The sequence below is a fragment of the Canis lupus genome, chromosome 7 (genome assembly GCF_048164855.1).
Source record: "Canis lupus baileyi chromosome 7, mCanLup2.hap1, whole genome shotgun sequence".
In the NCBI taxonomy this organism is placed as follows: Eukaryota; Metazoa; Chordata; class Mammalia; order Carnivora; family Canidae; genus Canis; species Canis lupus.
Window position 1 is genome coordinate 40,790,455 of NC_132844.1, and position 15,675 is coordinate 40,806,129.

A 15,675-nucleotide genomic window follows, 5' to 3' on the forward strand; every position below is an offset into this window, starting at 1 on the left:
CTTTGAAAGGCAGCTAACCACACCGCTGACTGAATAGTTTTCTTTAAGGTCAACTTAAAAGTTGAATTTTATAAAGGCAAGACATGGGGGTTTTGTTTGTTTGTTTTTTTGTCATGGATGGGAATGATGTTTTAGCAGATGTTGGAAAAGAGTATGATTGATTCCCCAAATTAGTGCTGACCTCAAACCTCATATCTTTATGAACTTAAAACCTTAGACATTCTGTAAAAGGAAACCAAGAGTCACACAATAGGGGGACCTATTGTGACCAAGAGTAACACAATAGGGGAATGCTGTTTCTTCTCATAGTATTCCTTTAACAGTTCCAAAGGTCCTTAGGAATAACTAAGACTTCCTCTGTTTGAAGCACATTCCACCACTAAAAACATAATAAAACTAAATACAAGTTGGTTATTATTCATGAAGATATTCAAGTAGCTATAATCAGGAATTTAAGATGGTATATTTTTCTTAAATAGAAAATATTTAATTAGATTTTTGTAGCATTGCATTCTTCCCTTGGCTATACAACATATTAAACAGGGGCTCAGAATATACTACTAGAGTCTTCTCTGGCTATTGGTAAAGAACAAAGCTTGCAGAAATTTTACAACTCTGGATTTCTGTATTATATTTAAAAAAGAAAAAATAATGACATCAGTGAGGGCATCCAGCTCATGTTATCACGAGGGCAAGTTAGGATTTTCCTTATGGCACTAAAGTTCCTTGGAAAAAAAGGATCCTTAGAATATCAGGATCTATAGCAAATAATATGCCCAATATCACTGATTCATCATCCAAATAAATACTGTAATGTAAAATCTATCAGTACCCTAGGAAACCATACTGACAGTAGGTTTGTTCTTTACCTAGAATTCTAGTTATGTCCTTCGTTTAGACTCTCCAGTAACTACTGGTGAGAGGTAAGTGACACAATAAAACCTCAGCTGTAGATCAGATTTAGGGTTAAGAACACTGGGGAATCACAGAATACCTAGAACTCAACAACGTGGTACTCTATCTTACAGCATCCACATGGCACTATTAGCCTTTGGGATGATTAATATTTATCTCCCCTCCACACAAAACAAGGCTGTATAATCTGGAAATAAATGTACATGAGTATTTAAAGTATAAGAGTCTAGCACTTAATCAGGGTTTTTCTGCTCTGTGAGATCTTTCTTAAAATCTCATAGTATTACCAATGAGAGTAGTTTTGAGAAGATATATTGCAATTACTTATACAAAGGAATGCATTGAAGAATTATTAATCCTTATTTATTGCAATTGTTTTCTATTGTCTTCATGAATTCATAAAATACATGAATAAGAAAATTAAATGTTACTTAATGTTTTTATGACAAAACAATTTGGAAGGGCCATATGAATAGCGCATTACTCTGATAATAGATTCAAGGTCATGCAAGTAATGTATTGGCTAAATGACCATGGAGATTGCTATTTTATTCTGCAATGCCGAGCTGAATGACTAGGGCAAAATGTTGAAATAGCATTTGAGCTTCTATGATTTTAAAATATTAGAGCTTTTAAAAAATCCTGATGGAATTTGCATTGCAATGTGCCTTACATATTAGGTAATGCAATCCTATCTTGGGACATAATCTGATGGCATCATCACACACAAACACATTCATCATCCTGTTCTGAAGATTCAAAAAGGAGAATGTTTTCTAAGTGTAACTCACATCCCACTAACTTATCATATTCTTGTTGACTATCAGGCAGCTGAAATAACTTAATGTGCTTTGAATATTTAACCCAAAGTAATATAAGAAAACATCTGTCACTTACGTTTTTGAGTCATCCCATAACACACAATAGGGATTCAAAGTACCCTAAAAATAAGCAGAGAAAGAATAAATGTCTCTTGAATACATACAACAAAAATGGAAGTTTTATGCGAAATCCAAACAGAATGGCAGATTTCTTATCTTGCAGTGTGATACTATTTTTTTGCATAAAAATTTCGTATGTCCTTTTTCATAGATTTGGTGATGCATTTTATGAAATTCTAGTCATAAAGACAATACATTTATTATAAACATTACAACCTATATTTAGGGTTTTTTTTTTGAAAAGTGAAAGTGAACCTTTTTTATAGCACAAGGTCCAACATCTGATAATTTCTATTTCAGTTTTTAATCTATAAAACATTAATTGCTGGATTATTTCTTTTCAGAATACCAAAATATCTACAAAATTTAAATCACAGATAAACATTCTATATTATGCACAGGTACAAACATCACCACTGCCACCCTCATCAACCTTCAGTTGGTCACCTTCCTGGGGGCAAGAGATAGTTGCATTTACTGTCTATTTCCAGAGAGTTGGCTTGAAATAGCCACTTTTTTTCCCTAAAAATGGATTTATTATGTATAGTTGTATTTTTTTTAAAAAAGGAATATTTTATTCAATAATGACAACGAATGAAATTAAAATCGATGCACCTCACAGCATTCTCTGAGTTGGTTTTCCCTTAAAGTATGGACAATATAAATGTCATTGAAAGGGATTTTTTTTAAAGATTTTATTTATTTATTAGAGAGAGAGAGAGAGACAGAAAGAGAGAGACAGGCAGAGGGAAAGGTAGGCTCCATGCAGGGAGCCCAACATGGGACTGATCCTGGGTCTCCAGGATCACGCCCTGGGCTGAAGGCATCACTAAACCTCTAAGCCACCGGGGCTGCCCAAAAGGGATTTTAAGTACAAATTTGTACCTGATATGCAAGCTCCTCTGCCCCAATGTGCCCCTCTCCCTAGCAAGTCATTCATGGCTGCCTTCTTGGGGTGTACTTCACAATTAGCATGAACTAATTAAACCAGATCCACTATTTCATAACCCTTTTGTATGTCTTCTTAATGATAATAATTATACCTACTGAGTGAAGACGGAGATGGAAGCATAAAATGGGATATTCTTTTGAATTTGGAAAGAAATGCAAAGTCTAATAATTTCATTCCTATAAGCTTAAAATGTAAAAATGGGAAAATCCCAGTAGAGCTGTTGTTATTTCTTGAACACCATATTATTCTTCTGAAATCAACTAGAGAAAATGCAGATGTGACCACATCTACACCACAGCAAAGTGTTTTTTTGTTTGTTGGTTTGTTTGTTGTTTATTTCAATTGTTCACAATGTTACATTAGTTTCAGGTGCATAACATAGGGATTTGACAAGTTTATATGTCATGGCTTGCAATATCTTCTTAACAGATTTTCTTATATGGAATCACATCTAATGAAGCTATGTAAAAATTGTGCCAAATTTTTATTCAGTTCAATAATTACATATGTATGAGTGGCCATCCTGACCCTCAGGATGATACGATGAGGTTTTCATTATCTTGGGAAGTGCTTTCTGTTTTAAAGATACTAATTGTTGAAAGTGTTTTCTTTCTGTTTGTCACATTCATTGGGCCTTATTTGGCCCTTTTGAAACTAGCCTCATAACTCTTCCTTTACATGATATCTTTAGATATCTACAAACACTATTCTACCCCTGAAGAGTCCTCTTCTCTATTAAACATACTCTGTTGGTTTTAAGTTCTCTCATTCTCCACATCACTTATTTCCCGGAGCACACACTTCTAAAGTATGTTTAGGGAAACCATCCATGTGTATCCTACCTGTGCAGAACAAAGTGGTCCTATTGCTCCTCCCCTTTAAGTGCCATATTCCTAATGATGCAAGCTATCAGATCTTCCTTAGCTTGATTACTTACACATTGAAGTGTCCTAGGAGACCACTTGCTGAATTTTGATTTTGACAACCCATACATTCACTATTGACTCAAAACTTTTAAAATCATTACAGGATTAAGAAACAAACATAGTAAATATGTTCTCATCCTATCAAGTCACTAATAAAAATGATGAATAGGCCAAGGCAGATAAAAGTTATAATCCTGAAACAAGCTACTGGCTCTGTTCCATAAGTGGACATGCTCCCTCTGTGACCTCCAGCACCCACCCTCAGTCTTGTCTTTAAGTAGATAATCACTGAGGTATATCTGGCAAAACAACCTCTTTAAAAGGCTAGGCAGGTTCTTTGTGCAGTGTTGTCTTTCTAAATGCTGTTTGCTGGGTCCATTCTAGAATTTCACCAGAAATAAAGATTAAAAATAGTGATTTTAAAATTTGTGAAATCCAACCCAATTTTATTTTTAATTTTAATTTTAATGAGGACATTTGATTAATTCCAAGATTTTAACTGCATTACCAAAAATCCCTCAAAGACCACATATCCAAGGTATGTTACTTCTTGTCAAATGCTCATACCTATAAACTATGGTCTTAGAGCATAAAAGCTCTCCTTTCCCTGAAAAAGGTAAAAATCCTATAGAAGTTGATGAGGAACACACATGTGGAATATTTATATAACAATAAGGAGACATATTTTTATAAGTGTCACTAGTCATAATATACTGTTTAATGGAGAAATAAGGAGCATTATGGCTCATGTTAGATCAAGTTTCATGAATTAAGTAGGTCTTAATGTGGTTCTATAGGAGGGATAGATCTGCAGAGGGTCATAGAAGGGAATGGTGCTTCAACTTGTTTTCTTTTCCTTTTTTTTTTTTTTTTCCTTCTTTTTAAAATAGTTTTCTTCCTCTGTCCTATGAGATTCTATCTGGTTTTGTTGAAATTTTCATTTCAATCTGTGACTTTCTAAGAAAGCCTTAGTATAACTACAATGTTGTATCATAAAGCTATGCTATATTCTATCAGGGTACTTGTTCAAAAGAGCTCAAAACACTTTATAGAAAATAAATTTTCTTTGAAATCTCACAATAAGGGTATGGGAATATAAATTTCATGAATATAGAAACTAATTATGGGTGAAGAACCAGAGATAATAGTTTTCTGAATCCAGTTCACCTCTTTTAGTAATGTATGAGTTAAAGTTAAATCTCTTTATAAACCAATATAGGATCAATATTTCATATTTAGAGTTCATAACAGGTTACAACAAAAAATAGCATTAGAAAAGAAATATAACATGGCCTTAATTGTTTGGGTATCTCTTTCTTTTTTAATTCCTTAAAGGAACTATATAAAAGTATAGAGGTGAGGAATGCTTATTCTACTTTTAATCCATGCCATTGTTAACTTTAATTTTATCTTCTACCTTCTTCATCCCTCATCACTTGGATCTTATTCCATACTTCTCTTCTTGTCCTTGTGAAATTTTAAGAAGCATCCATGTGACAATTATTATAGGTTCCAAAATGCACCACTCAATCTTGTGTTTCACTTTACATTCTGGAAACTACAGGACAGACACCCCTCTGCGAGCATTCATGTCTAGTTACCAACATATAGGTCTGTGAACTGAGGTCAACTATTTAAACATTTGAAGATTAGGAAAATAAACAGAATAAACAAATTAGAGGAATCTTAGTATCTAGATAGACTAGTTGCTTAAGGAAAAAGAATGAGCAATGGGAAACATGAAGCAAATATCAATGATGAATGAACTCTAAACAAGAAAAAAAAACTGGCTAAAAAAGGTTCTGCTGCAAAACCACTTGTAAAATATTTGTTATAATTTTTAGATACTTTTCTCAAACGCACTGTGCTACAAGACGTGTTATGAGGAATTTACAGGAAATCAATAACAGGAAATGGTGAGCACAACAGAGAGTAACAAACCATAATGACATGAGCAAGAGGAAAATAGGCAAGCTGTGCACTAGCCTATAGCAGCAGATTTAAGAAATGCATTAAACTAAGGAAACAAACAATTCTCAGCCAAATGGGACAAGTGTGCTTAAGAAAATTCATTTACAAAGCTGTCAATATCGTTGACACTTAAAATATTAAAACAGCATCGACTTGAAAACTTTTGGAAAGGATACTCTATTCTTGAAAAACACGTTTTTGGTAAAACAAGCAAGCAAAAAACCAAACAAACAACAAGTCTATATCTCCCTATAGTAAATTACAATCACTTAGTAAACACCTATTACATTCCAGGTACCATTTGAATCACCAAGGATGCAGCATTGAACAAAACAAAATTCTTGCTTCATAGACTTAATTCTAGTGAAGAGGGCAGGGAGAGAGACATAAACACATAAATATATAATATGCTGGATGGTAATCTGTGCTATGAGAAGTAAATGACAATGACAGGAAAGACTGGGAAATGAATGAATTGCAATCTTATATACTGGGAAGCCTTCACCTGTAAGATGATATTTGAGCAGAGATCTGAAGGAAGTTCATCACAGAAAAAAATAAGAGTAAAGTCACAATAAAGATGAATAAAGATCAAACTTCTCTAATTTTTCTTTGGTGATTTTCAGTTCTGAATGAATTCAATCCACATGCCATAACACTCTTGCTATCTTATGGTTTTCCAAGTATTTTCTCTGGACCTACTCTAAAATCAACTGGGGTGCTTATTAAAAATGTAGAGTCCTTGGCTCCACAAATTTTGAGATTGGGACTATACCTAGGAACATGCATTTTATTATTACTGCCTCCACCCAACATAATTTCTAGCCACATCAAATTTGAAAAAGCACTGCTCAAGACACATGCAACAAAAATTATATGGTTTATTTACCCTGTGTTTCTTCAAACTTTCACATGCTTAGTGTTCATGTGACACAGTAACTTCCAAATCTAGAAACGTCTTAACTTTCTTGTACCTTTCAGAGTCCTCTTAAAACAATATATCCTCCTGTCTATAGAGGCAAAGCAAGCAAATAGACAAAGCATCTAAGGGCATGAAGAAGGGCAGTGACTTCATCAGAATCGTATCAACATTTCCAATTTTCTGACTCAGATGTTCCAGGATGACTCTCTCTATCACATCTTCTAGTGCATTGTACACTGACTTCTTGAATGTAGATGGAAGAATGATTGTTCAACAGACACTTCACTGTCTCTCTTTAATTTTCAAAATTTTAGACACAAAGGCATTGCGTTAAAAGTACCTGGGTTTTGCTAAGCATATGTTCCTTTTCTTTCCCCACCAAAGCTTAGTTGTAGTTGTTATATAGCTGCACAAATAGATTTTGGGAATTCCTTGAGAACATTTCCAAAATGATTGACCTGACCCATAAGACTATTTTATATCTTGTGTGTAATTTTAATACTACTTAAGAAAAGACACATTTAAAAAAGTCTAAGGAATGCATGCTATGGGAGGTAAGATCTTGATGGATGTAAATTTTTCCATAGTCAAATCTATGAAAGGTCACTAAAAGCTGGTAAGTTTAAGTACTTCTTTTAACATATAAACAGCTTCATAGTTCCTGAAAGCGTAATATACCACCCAAGCATATGATGCAGTTGAAAAAGGTGTATAAAACTCAACAACAGAAAATGGTCTGTTGAATGTTCTCCAAATCCTTTTTCAAGGTTATCATAAGTACTGTGCCATATTTTCATATTTTTAAATGATATTTAAAAGAACTAAATCTCATTCTAACACTCTCTTTCTCCTCCTTCTCCTTCTTCTTCTTGAAAGGGTAGCTGACATCCTGAAGTCTAAAGAGCATCATTAAAACTGTAATACTATGCTTTTACTTAATAGGAGAATGGAGATAAAGGGACTTTTGGATAGATTTATGAGGGTTCTGCAGAAAGCATCACATTGAGAACCAGTCAATAAGGAAAAGAATGAGCTGGCTTTAACTAAGGCAGACTAATCTAAAGACCACTGAAGCGAGAAATGCAGACTATTGTTTTACCAGGATGAGTTGCATCCATGTTGCATAGCTTTTCTTGAGGAGTTGGCAGCTACTTAATTGGAACATAAAGAAACAGCTTATATTTAATTCAGCTTCTGCTATGTGGTTACTTACTAGCCCTCATTATCCAGATGATATGATTTTTGTGTATATGATAATAGCCTGCCGCTCTAATTTCTGAGATATATCACTAACCGGGATGTACATTATTTCCCAATGAATACTGCCTATTTGACATATGGGAAACAATAAAAAGTAGAACCACCATCAGGAATTGTTTGTATGTGTGTTCTTCAGAGAAAATCATTGCCTGCATGCAAGTGTCTTAGAGTGTCTTGGTCATATATGATTATATGATTACATAATTTCCAATGATGCAATCTGCACAGGAGTCTGATGCACCTCCCAATAAGCACATGGGTTATTTCCTAGGGGCATAAATTACTCCAAATATTTCCTGAGTTGGAGTGGCAAATAACTTTAATTTAAAAATAGTTAAATAACTAGATTTCATATAGATAAAACATAAAGCTTAAGTCTTTTCCTTTTACAGCCAAGAGGATATTATAATGTATCTTACCAATACTTTTATGGGATTGTAGAAGAGGCAAGACTGACAGTGTTGTTTTGCACTGTTCCAGTCTATCATCTGCCAGCAGAGAAGTTTTACTAAATCGCTTCAAAAGCACAACATATGTACAAATGCCAGAGTTGCCTCAGATGTTCAGCACCTGGCTGCACAAGACCCTTCCTGTGGCCGCCTAGGTGGTGCTGTCCTGTAGCATCCTCTGATTTTCTCTCACATCCCACCACCACTTCACAACGCTATTCTCACTGTCTGGTATCTCTTTTAATCAGGTTCCTAAAGTGCTGGTATGATAATCAGCAGGACAAAATTTAATCTCTAGTTGCTAATTAATTCTTATTGAATAATGCATCATTTTTGTATTATATCTGATTCAAAATGGCACTATTAATGTTTACATATATATTATCTTCATAATCTAAAATTAATTTCGCAATGTTCCAATGCAGTGTTATTAGTTTTCTACTGCTGCTGTAACAAATTACCATAAATAGCAGCAAAGAACAACATAAATTTATTATCTCACAGTTTCTGTAGGTCAGAAGTCTTGTGAGCTCAGCTGGACCTCTGTTCAAGAGATTCACAAGGCTGAAATCAAAGTATCGGCAAGATTGCACTGCTTTATGGAGAATCTAAGGATCAATCCATATTCAGGCTCATTCAAGTTTCAGCAAAAAGCAGTTCCTTGCAGTTGCAGGACTGAGGACCACATTTCCTTCCTGGTTGGCAAGCATGGGTTGTTTTCAGCTTTTAGGGGCTGCCTATACTACACCCCTTGGCTTGAGGCCTTCTTCCTCCACTGTCAAAATTAGCAATAGTACTTGAATCTTCATTATGTTGTATTTTTGACTACAGCCATAGGGAAAACTTGTTCACTTTTAATGGTTCAGGTGATTAAACTGGACCTACCCAGATAATACATGATATTTTCCCCCATCTCAATGTCCTTACCCTTAATCACATCTGCAAAGTCCGTTTTGACATATAACACAACAGGTACTGGAGATTAGGAAATGGGCATTTTGCGGGGAGGAGTATGGGTTGTGTGCCATACAGAGGTTGACTAACTCAATAGCCCAGAAGCCAAATCTGGCTTGCCACCTATTTTTGTAGATAAAATTTCATTACAGAACCACACCCATTTGTATATTGTCTGGCTGCTTTCATGCTCCAACAGCAGAACTGAGTAGATGGGACAGAGGCCATTATGGCTCACAAGTCTAAAGTATTTGCTATCTGACTCCTAACTGAAAAAGTTTGCTGACCACTGCTCCAAAAATAGTGTGATTATTCTAAAATCTTTTTGAAAAATTTTAACTATGTATTACGAATAAAATAAACTGAATTTGAAATGTAAGTGGGAAGATTGTTTATTCAAACTGGGGAATTTAGGATATAACCAGAAAAACAAAACCAACTGTAGCTAGAGAATGTCTATCTCAATTTCAGCCAGTGGCACAGCCATCAATCTGCTTGTCTAGTTAGCATTTCAAAACTCTTTCATAAAAATTACCAACAGCTTTAGGCAGGAAAAAAAAAAGTCAGAAATCTTTTTCAAATAGATAAAAGCTAGGGTAGAAAAGTAATTCAAAAAGTAAAGGGATACAAACATCCCTTTGTAGAGATTATAGATGCATAGACTGGTCTTCCTTAAGCTTTGCCAAGTGATTTTTAATTCCTTAGGTTGTTATCAGTCTTTGATATTCATCAAAATACCCACTGATGAGTGCTGAAATCTCTTTTCATTGTTTGTCATGCTTATCTAACAGTAACAAGCATATTCATTATAGTCTTCCATTGTGTTTTCAGCTATGATTTACAAAGGCCAAGGCTCACAATTAATTTTAGTTTATACACATAAAACAGACTCCTTCATTTGTTAGCTTGATCTTATTAGTATGTAAGCAAATATGGCAAAGAAAACAAAACCTTGTACAAGCTCAAATTTCCATAAGAATTTTTGTGACTATGACCAATTTGAGAACTACGAATAAACCTCACAGATTTTTCTAAATGCTGAAAGACAGCAGTATCATGCTACCTAGACCATTAGAGTCATTTCTTAGAGGAAGAAACAGAAAAGCAAGACTGCAGAGACTGCAGGCCAGCATAGTCCAATCTATCCTTCCAACAGAAATGTAAGTACATAAAAATATTTTTAAATTTGGAAAAAGAATGCGTTTTTAAGCTAACAAAGTTGATAGAGCATGAGATAACCAAAATTAATTTACTTTCTTAGTCTTCTAACTCATCTTTAAAGATGGAGATGTTATACACCTTGGAAAGTCATATCTGTCTCAGATCTATCAGATCTGTCAGATCCAAGGCATCCTAATGTTGGGGGGGTGTGTGCACGCATGTGTGCATATATGGTCATTCTACTATACTCATTTAGGACTCAATAATTAGGGATCCCTGGGTGGTGCAGCGGTTTAGCGCCTGCCTTTGGCCCAGGGTGTGATCCTGGAGACCCGGGATCGAATCCCACGTTGGGCTCCCGGTGCATGGAGCCTGCTTCTCCCTCTGCCTGTGTCTCTGCCCCCCTCTCTCTCCTCTCTCTCTCTCTCTCTCTCTGTGTGTGACTATCATAAATAATTTTTTTAAAAAAGGACTCAATAATTATCTTCAAAAAAAATAATAACTTTCCTTATGCATTAGATAATCTAACAATATTGATAAGCATAATTGTCACACTGAAGAAACTGGAAGTAACATGAAAAATAAAATTATTTTTCTGGGAATGCAAATTTTATATTTTTTTCAATGCAAACAATTGCTATGCCTGAATACTAAGGACTACAAATCCAGCACTATAGGTCATCACAATAAAGCCATAAGCCCCCCAGACCTGAACTAAGAATAACATTTTAGTCATTAATGATTTATGAGCTGGGTAAAACTGCAATTGGCTTTGCTAAATACAATTTGGAATTTCAAGATTCCATATTCTACTACCTATCCCTATCAGTTCCCAAGGGCCCTATTATCTTTAACATACTTTAAACGTTATTTGTTAAAAAGCTTTTTAAAAGAATACATTTCATTTAGGAAATGTTAACAGGCTTTTCTCTAGACTTGCTATAACCATTAATTCCTATTCTTCATTTTTTTTCTACATGGTATATGAAACAAATATAATTTGCAAGTCATTACTGTTTTCCGAGTTCAGGAAAGTGTGGCACATACTTTTGATATAAGAAAATAGGTGAAAGTAGACTTGATATTAGAAATATATCATATCTAAAACAGTTCCATTGTGAAGGCAATAATAGCGGTTACAATAAAATTTCAGTTTGTTCTAATCAATTTCTATTTTCATGTTTAAGATGTATCTTTTTTCACATTTTAGCAAATACCATTATATTTCAGTGTAGGCTTTTTATTATCTCTTGAATAGAAATAAACTAAAACCAGTATATACTGAATATTTTTATAAAACCGGTAATAAATACTAAGATACTCAACCAGTGAGTTATACATCCTTTCCCTCAGTGAGTAGTATCGTATTTTACAAACTCTAATTGGGATGGTAAGTATAAATACAACAAGCATTAGAAATTCAAAAAAGGAGAGCACGAAAGACTGTATGTATTGTATGGATGAAGTGTGAAAGGTATTTATAAAATAAAGGAGAGAAAAGAAATGAGGGATCCAGCCACCAACGAGGCCCCATTGTGTAGTTATTAATTGGTGTGGCCTCTGATGGCAGCTGGGCACTGCAAGGAAGAGCATAGTAAAAGCTAGTGAGAACCCTTGACAGCATTTTCTTCTCTAGCATAAGCTTTTCTTCTTCCACTTCTCTTCCCTCAGAGCCTCTTTCAATAGATTTGTCTATATGCTTGTATTTTTTTAGTTTATTTTTTTAGTTTTTAAAAAATATTTTATTTAAATTCAATTTGCCAACTTGTCTATATGCTTTTTTTTATTATTAAAGATTTTATTTATTTATTCATGAGAGACAGAGAGAGAGAGAGAGAGGCAGAGACATAGGCAGAGGGAGAAGTGGGTTCCATGCAGGGAGCCTGACGTGGGACTCAATCCTGGTCCAGGATCACGCCCTGAGCCAGGGGCAGATGCTCAACTGCTGAGCCACTCAGGTGTCCCTGTCCATATGCTTTTAAATAGAGGTCTTCTAGAGCAGAGACTGTATTGTTTTGAAAATCTGGTCAACACATTCGCTCAAAATTGTGAAAGACAGAATTAGTTCTAAGTGACTTGTGATAATTATCTCACCATTTTTAAACTCTGAATTTCACTGTCACTCCAAGTGTCTAGCTGGTGCTTAATAAAATGTATTGATGATACATTCTGGTTTTCATATGTAAAAAGTAATTTTCTGTACATAGTTTATCTCCCTTGTAAATCAGCAGACGGAATATCCCCCTAGGAGAGAAGTTTACTCAGAGCTTAAATCTGTACATTTCAAATAGTTTTACTGAATTAACCTAGTGAGACTGTTTTGTCAACACTATTTTTAAGATTACTCTTTCTTCAACTTATGAAAAAAATGTCATTTAATTAATATGTTCTTTAAATTCTCAATAGTGACTTTATTTAGGAAAGTTTTGTTAATGTTCACTTACATAAGTGTTTTCTCCATAAGAAACATGATATATTTTCTGACACTGTATTGCTGTTTTTAGTAAACAATTTGGGGAACTAGTATCTCCTAATATTTTTCACCAATGCTTATAACTGGTAGACATTGTCATAATAAACAATAAAAACAAGCACATAAGTAAATAAATATTTTTAAACAAATTTTGAACCTACGAAAAAATAAATTCTTTACTCAAAAGAATGTTAAAGGAATTCCCAGTGTTCAGTGCAGTGATAAGATTAGGTAGAGATGAGATTATTCTTAGTGTAAAGGAGGTAGATTTTATAAAAATAAACACATTATTGAAATTAAATAGAATCTGTATGGTCACATTTTGGCAAAAGCAGAAAAAGACCTAATAGTTTAAGTATGAGTTGTGATGTTTAAAAGCCATTACAAAGAGATTTGAGATTTTCATTAAATAATCTAGGAAGCCTGAAGCATGTTAGTAAAAAGTGGTTTACAGGGAAGAAAATTGTCATTTTTTATGAAACTTAGATTGATTTTCTTTTATAAAACCTAGATTAATTTTGGAAAACAGAAATTATAAAATAGGAGAGAATTCATAGGTTTTGTAAACAAAAGGATGTGAATATAAATTCTGTTATGTCATTCACGAAGTTTATTGATTTGGGAAAATGACACTTTGTGCTTCTGTTATTTGTATGTAAAAGGTCAACCTCAAAGAAACTTTGCAAAGAATTAAAAAAAAAAACTGTACACATGCAACACATGAGAGTGGCTTACATTAACACAGGGAGTAAAAAAGTATAATTAGGAGACCTTAATAGGAATCACCTTCCTTGTCCCTACTTATTAATGATTTAAGCATTTAAAGTGAATATGTAAAGTATAGGTAGAAATTTTAAATTTCTATAGAAGGACTGAACAAGATTTAGAGAATTTCAGTTGCAGCTGGATGGATTTAAGAAAGCGTTCTTGTCATTCTGGAATGGGAGGTTTAGATTTGGATTTCTAGAGTACCGAGGTAGTTTTAAGGAGACTTCTCTGATCCTTGACCTAGCACTTTCGAATGCCATCCCACCCATTTTCCTCCTCTGGGGTACCCTGAAGTTAATCATTCCCCTTTGTATTATGTTTATGACTTCTATTGCTGTATGCATCTTAAAATTATGTATGTACATGGCAGTGTTCCTCACCACATGGTGAGACAGGTTCTTTTTCATCTTGATCTCCTCCATTGCTTGGCTTAGAGCCTATTAAAGATGTTTACATAGATAAGAAATTTCATGATTATTAACCTGAACAAACTGAAGAGAGTTTTATTATGGACAAAAGCATAGGATAATCTGGCATTTTTAAAAAATGCAATTCAGCATTTTAATAAAACATAATAAAAATAGTTTTTCAAACTATACAGTCACCAGAAGTACCAAGTTATCAAAAATGCACGCACGTCACTTGGCATCTCCTGGCATTTTGTTTCTACATGATATATATCTTCATAAAAAATGACTCCATTTACAACTGTAAAAGTGTCTAGAAAATGTGTTCTGATCTAATCAAATGAGTGACTGTTAACCTTTTTTCAAAGGTAAATTCTATAAGAAATTCAATGCCACACGGATGATACTTACATTAGCCAAATGAGCTAGTTCTATTTCCAGGAACGAATCAGATGTTTTGGGTTCAGGCCTTATTGTGACCACGATGACTTTGGAATTAACGACAGTGTAATTTCTGAAACAGAGTAATTATGATTAAGAGGAGAAAGGATCGATGACAAGTATGAATTCCTACTGGTCAGTACATGGAATGCATGTTAAATAAATAAATACATCCTAATATATCTTAAGGAAAACAGAAAAACATTGGGCAAACAGATTTAAAGCATGATACTAAAGTACTACTCATGGAAAGCTACAGTTCTTTTTTTCTTATAAACAAACCCTATCTACAACTAGAAAACTGAGGGGAAAAAGCTATTGCTGACTGTTACCATTTTAGATGCAGGGAAGATGAAAAAGCAGCAGCACTGACAAGCTTTCGATTACTTAAATCTGATTCACCTACAAGAGAGATGGATTGTGAATTCAAACCTTCAGGCAATCTTTAAATGAATATAATCCATTTATCTCAAGGTGGACTTAACAGTTTTGTTCTCCAGGAGACCAAATATTCTTCTTCTAAAGTGCTATCTTGGCGTTTTTCAGACTATCTCAAAATTCATTAAGATGAATGATTGGAATGTGGGTTAGCATGAAAGCAAGTAGAGTTCAAATATAAATAAATGCTGTTGCTAATCATTGGCCATCATTCATTACAGCAATAGAGACTTACAGGCCACTTCTTTGTCTCAATATGCTCAATATAAGAAATATATTTGCCTTTTGAAATATCTTACCAATTACAGTTCACTCACAAAGAAGTTTTAAATATATTTACAAGCTACAAAACATTATCCATAAACATAAACTAATAAAACTGAATCAACTCTTTCTTATACATACGAGTTTTTATCCAACATATATAAAATGCCACACATCATCTGTTATTTAGAGATTTAAAGTTTTATTATACTTTTACTATATATATTTCTTCCATTCCTTCTTTTTTATTTGAAATAAACCACAGAGCATGTTCTTCCATAGAACATGTACTATTCTGGGGAATTCGTAATAGGTATCAAAGATGAAGTCATTTTACTTTTTTCCTTCTTTTTTGTTGTTTAAGGCATTATTTACAGATAACAAAAATCACCAATTTTAAGTGGGCAGTTTAATGCTTTCAGTAATTGTATAC

The 15,675-nt window shown here is 33.9% G+C and overlaps 1 protein-coding gene across 5 annotated transcripts in view; it reads right to left on the reverse strand.

Annotated features, from left to right (window-relative positions):
- ADGRB3 (adhesion G protein-coupled receptor B3) overlaps window positions 1–15,675 on the reverse strand; it is a 715,781-nt gene that overhangs the window by 288,572 nt on the left and 411,534 nt on the right. For all 5 annotated transcript variants that reach the window (XM_072832455.1, XM_072832460.1, XM_072832459.1 and 2 more), the window contains 2 exons: window positions 14,511–14,613; window positions 1,813–1,856 (listed from right to left, as the gene is read on the reverse strand). In XM_072832455.1, the coding sequence (XP_072688556.1) occupies window positions 1,813–1,856; window positions 14,511–14,613 (147 nt within the window). The remainder of the gene's footprint in view (window positions 1–1,812; window positions 1,857–14,510; window positions 14,614–15,675) is intronic.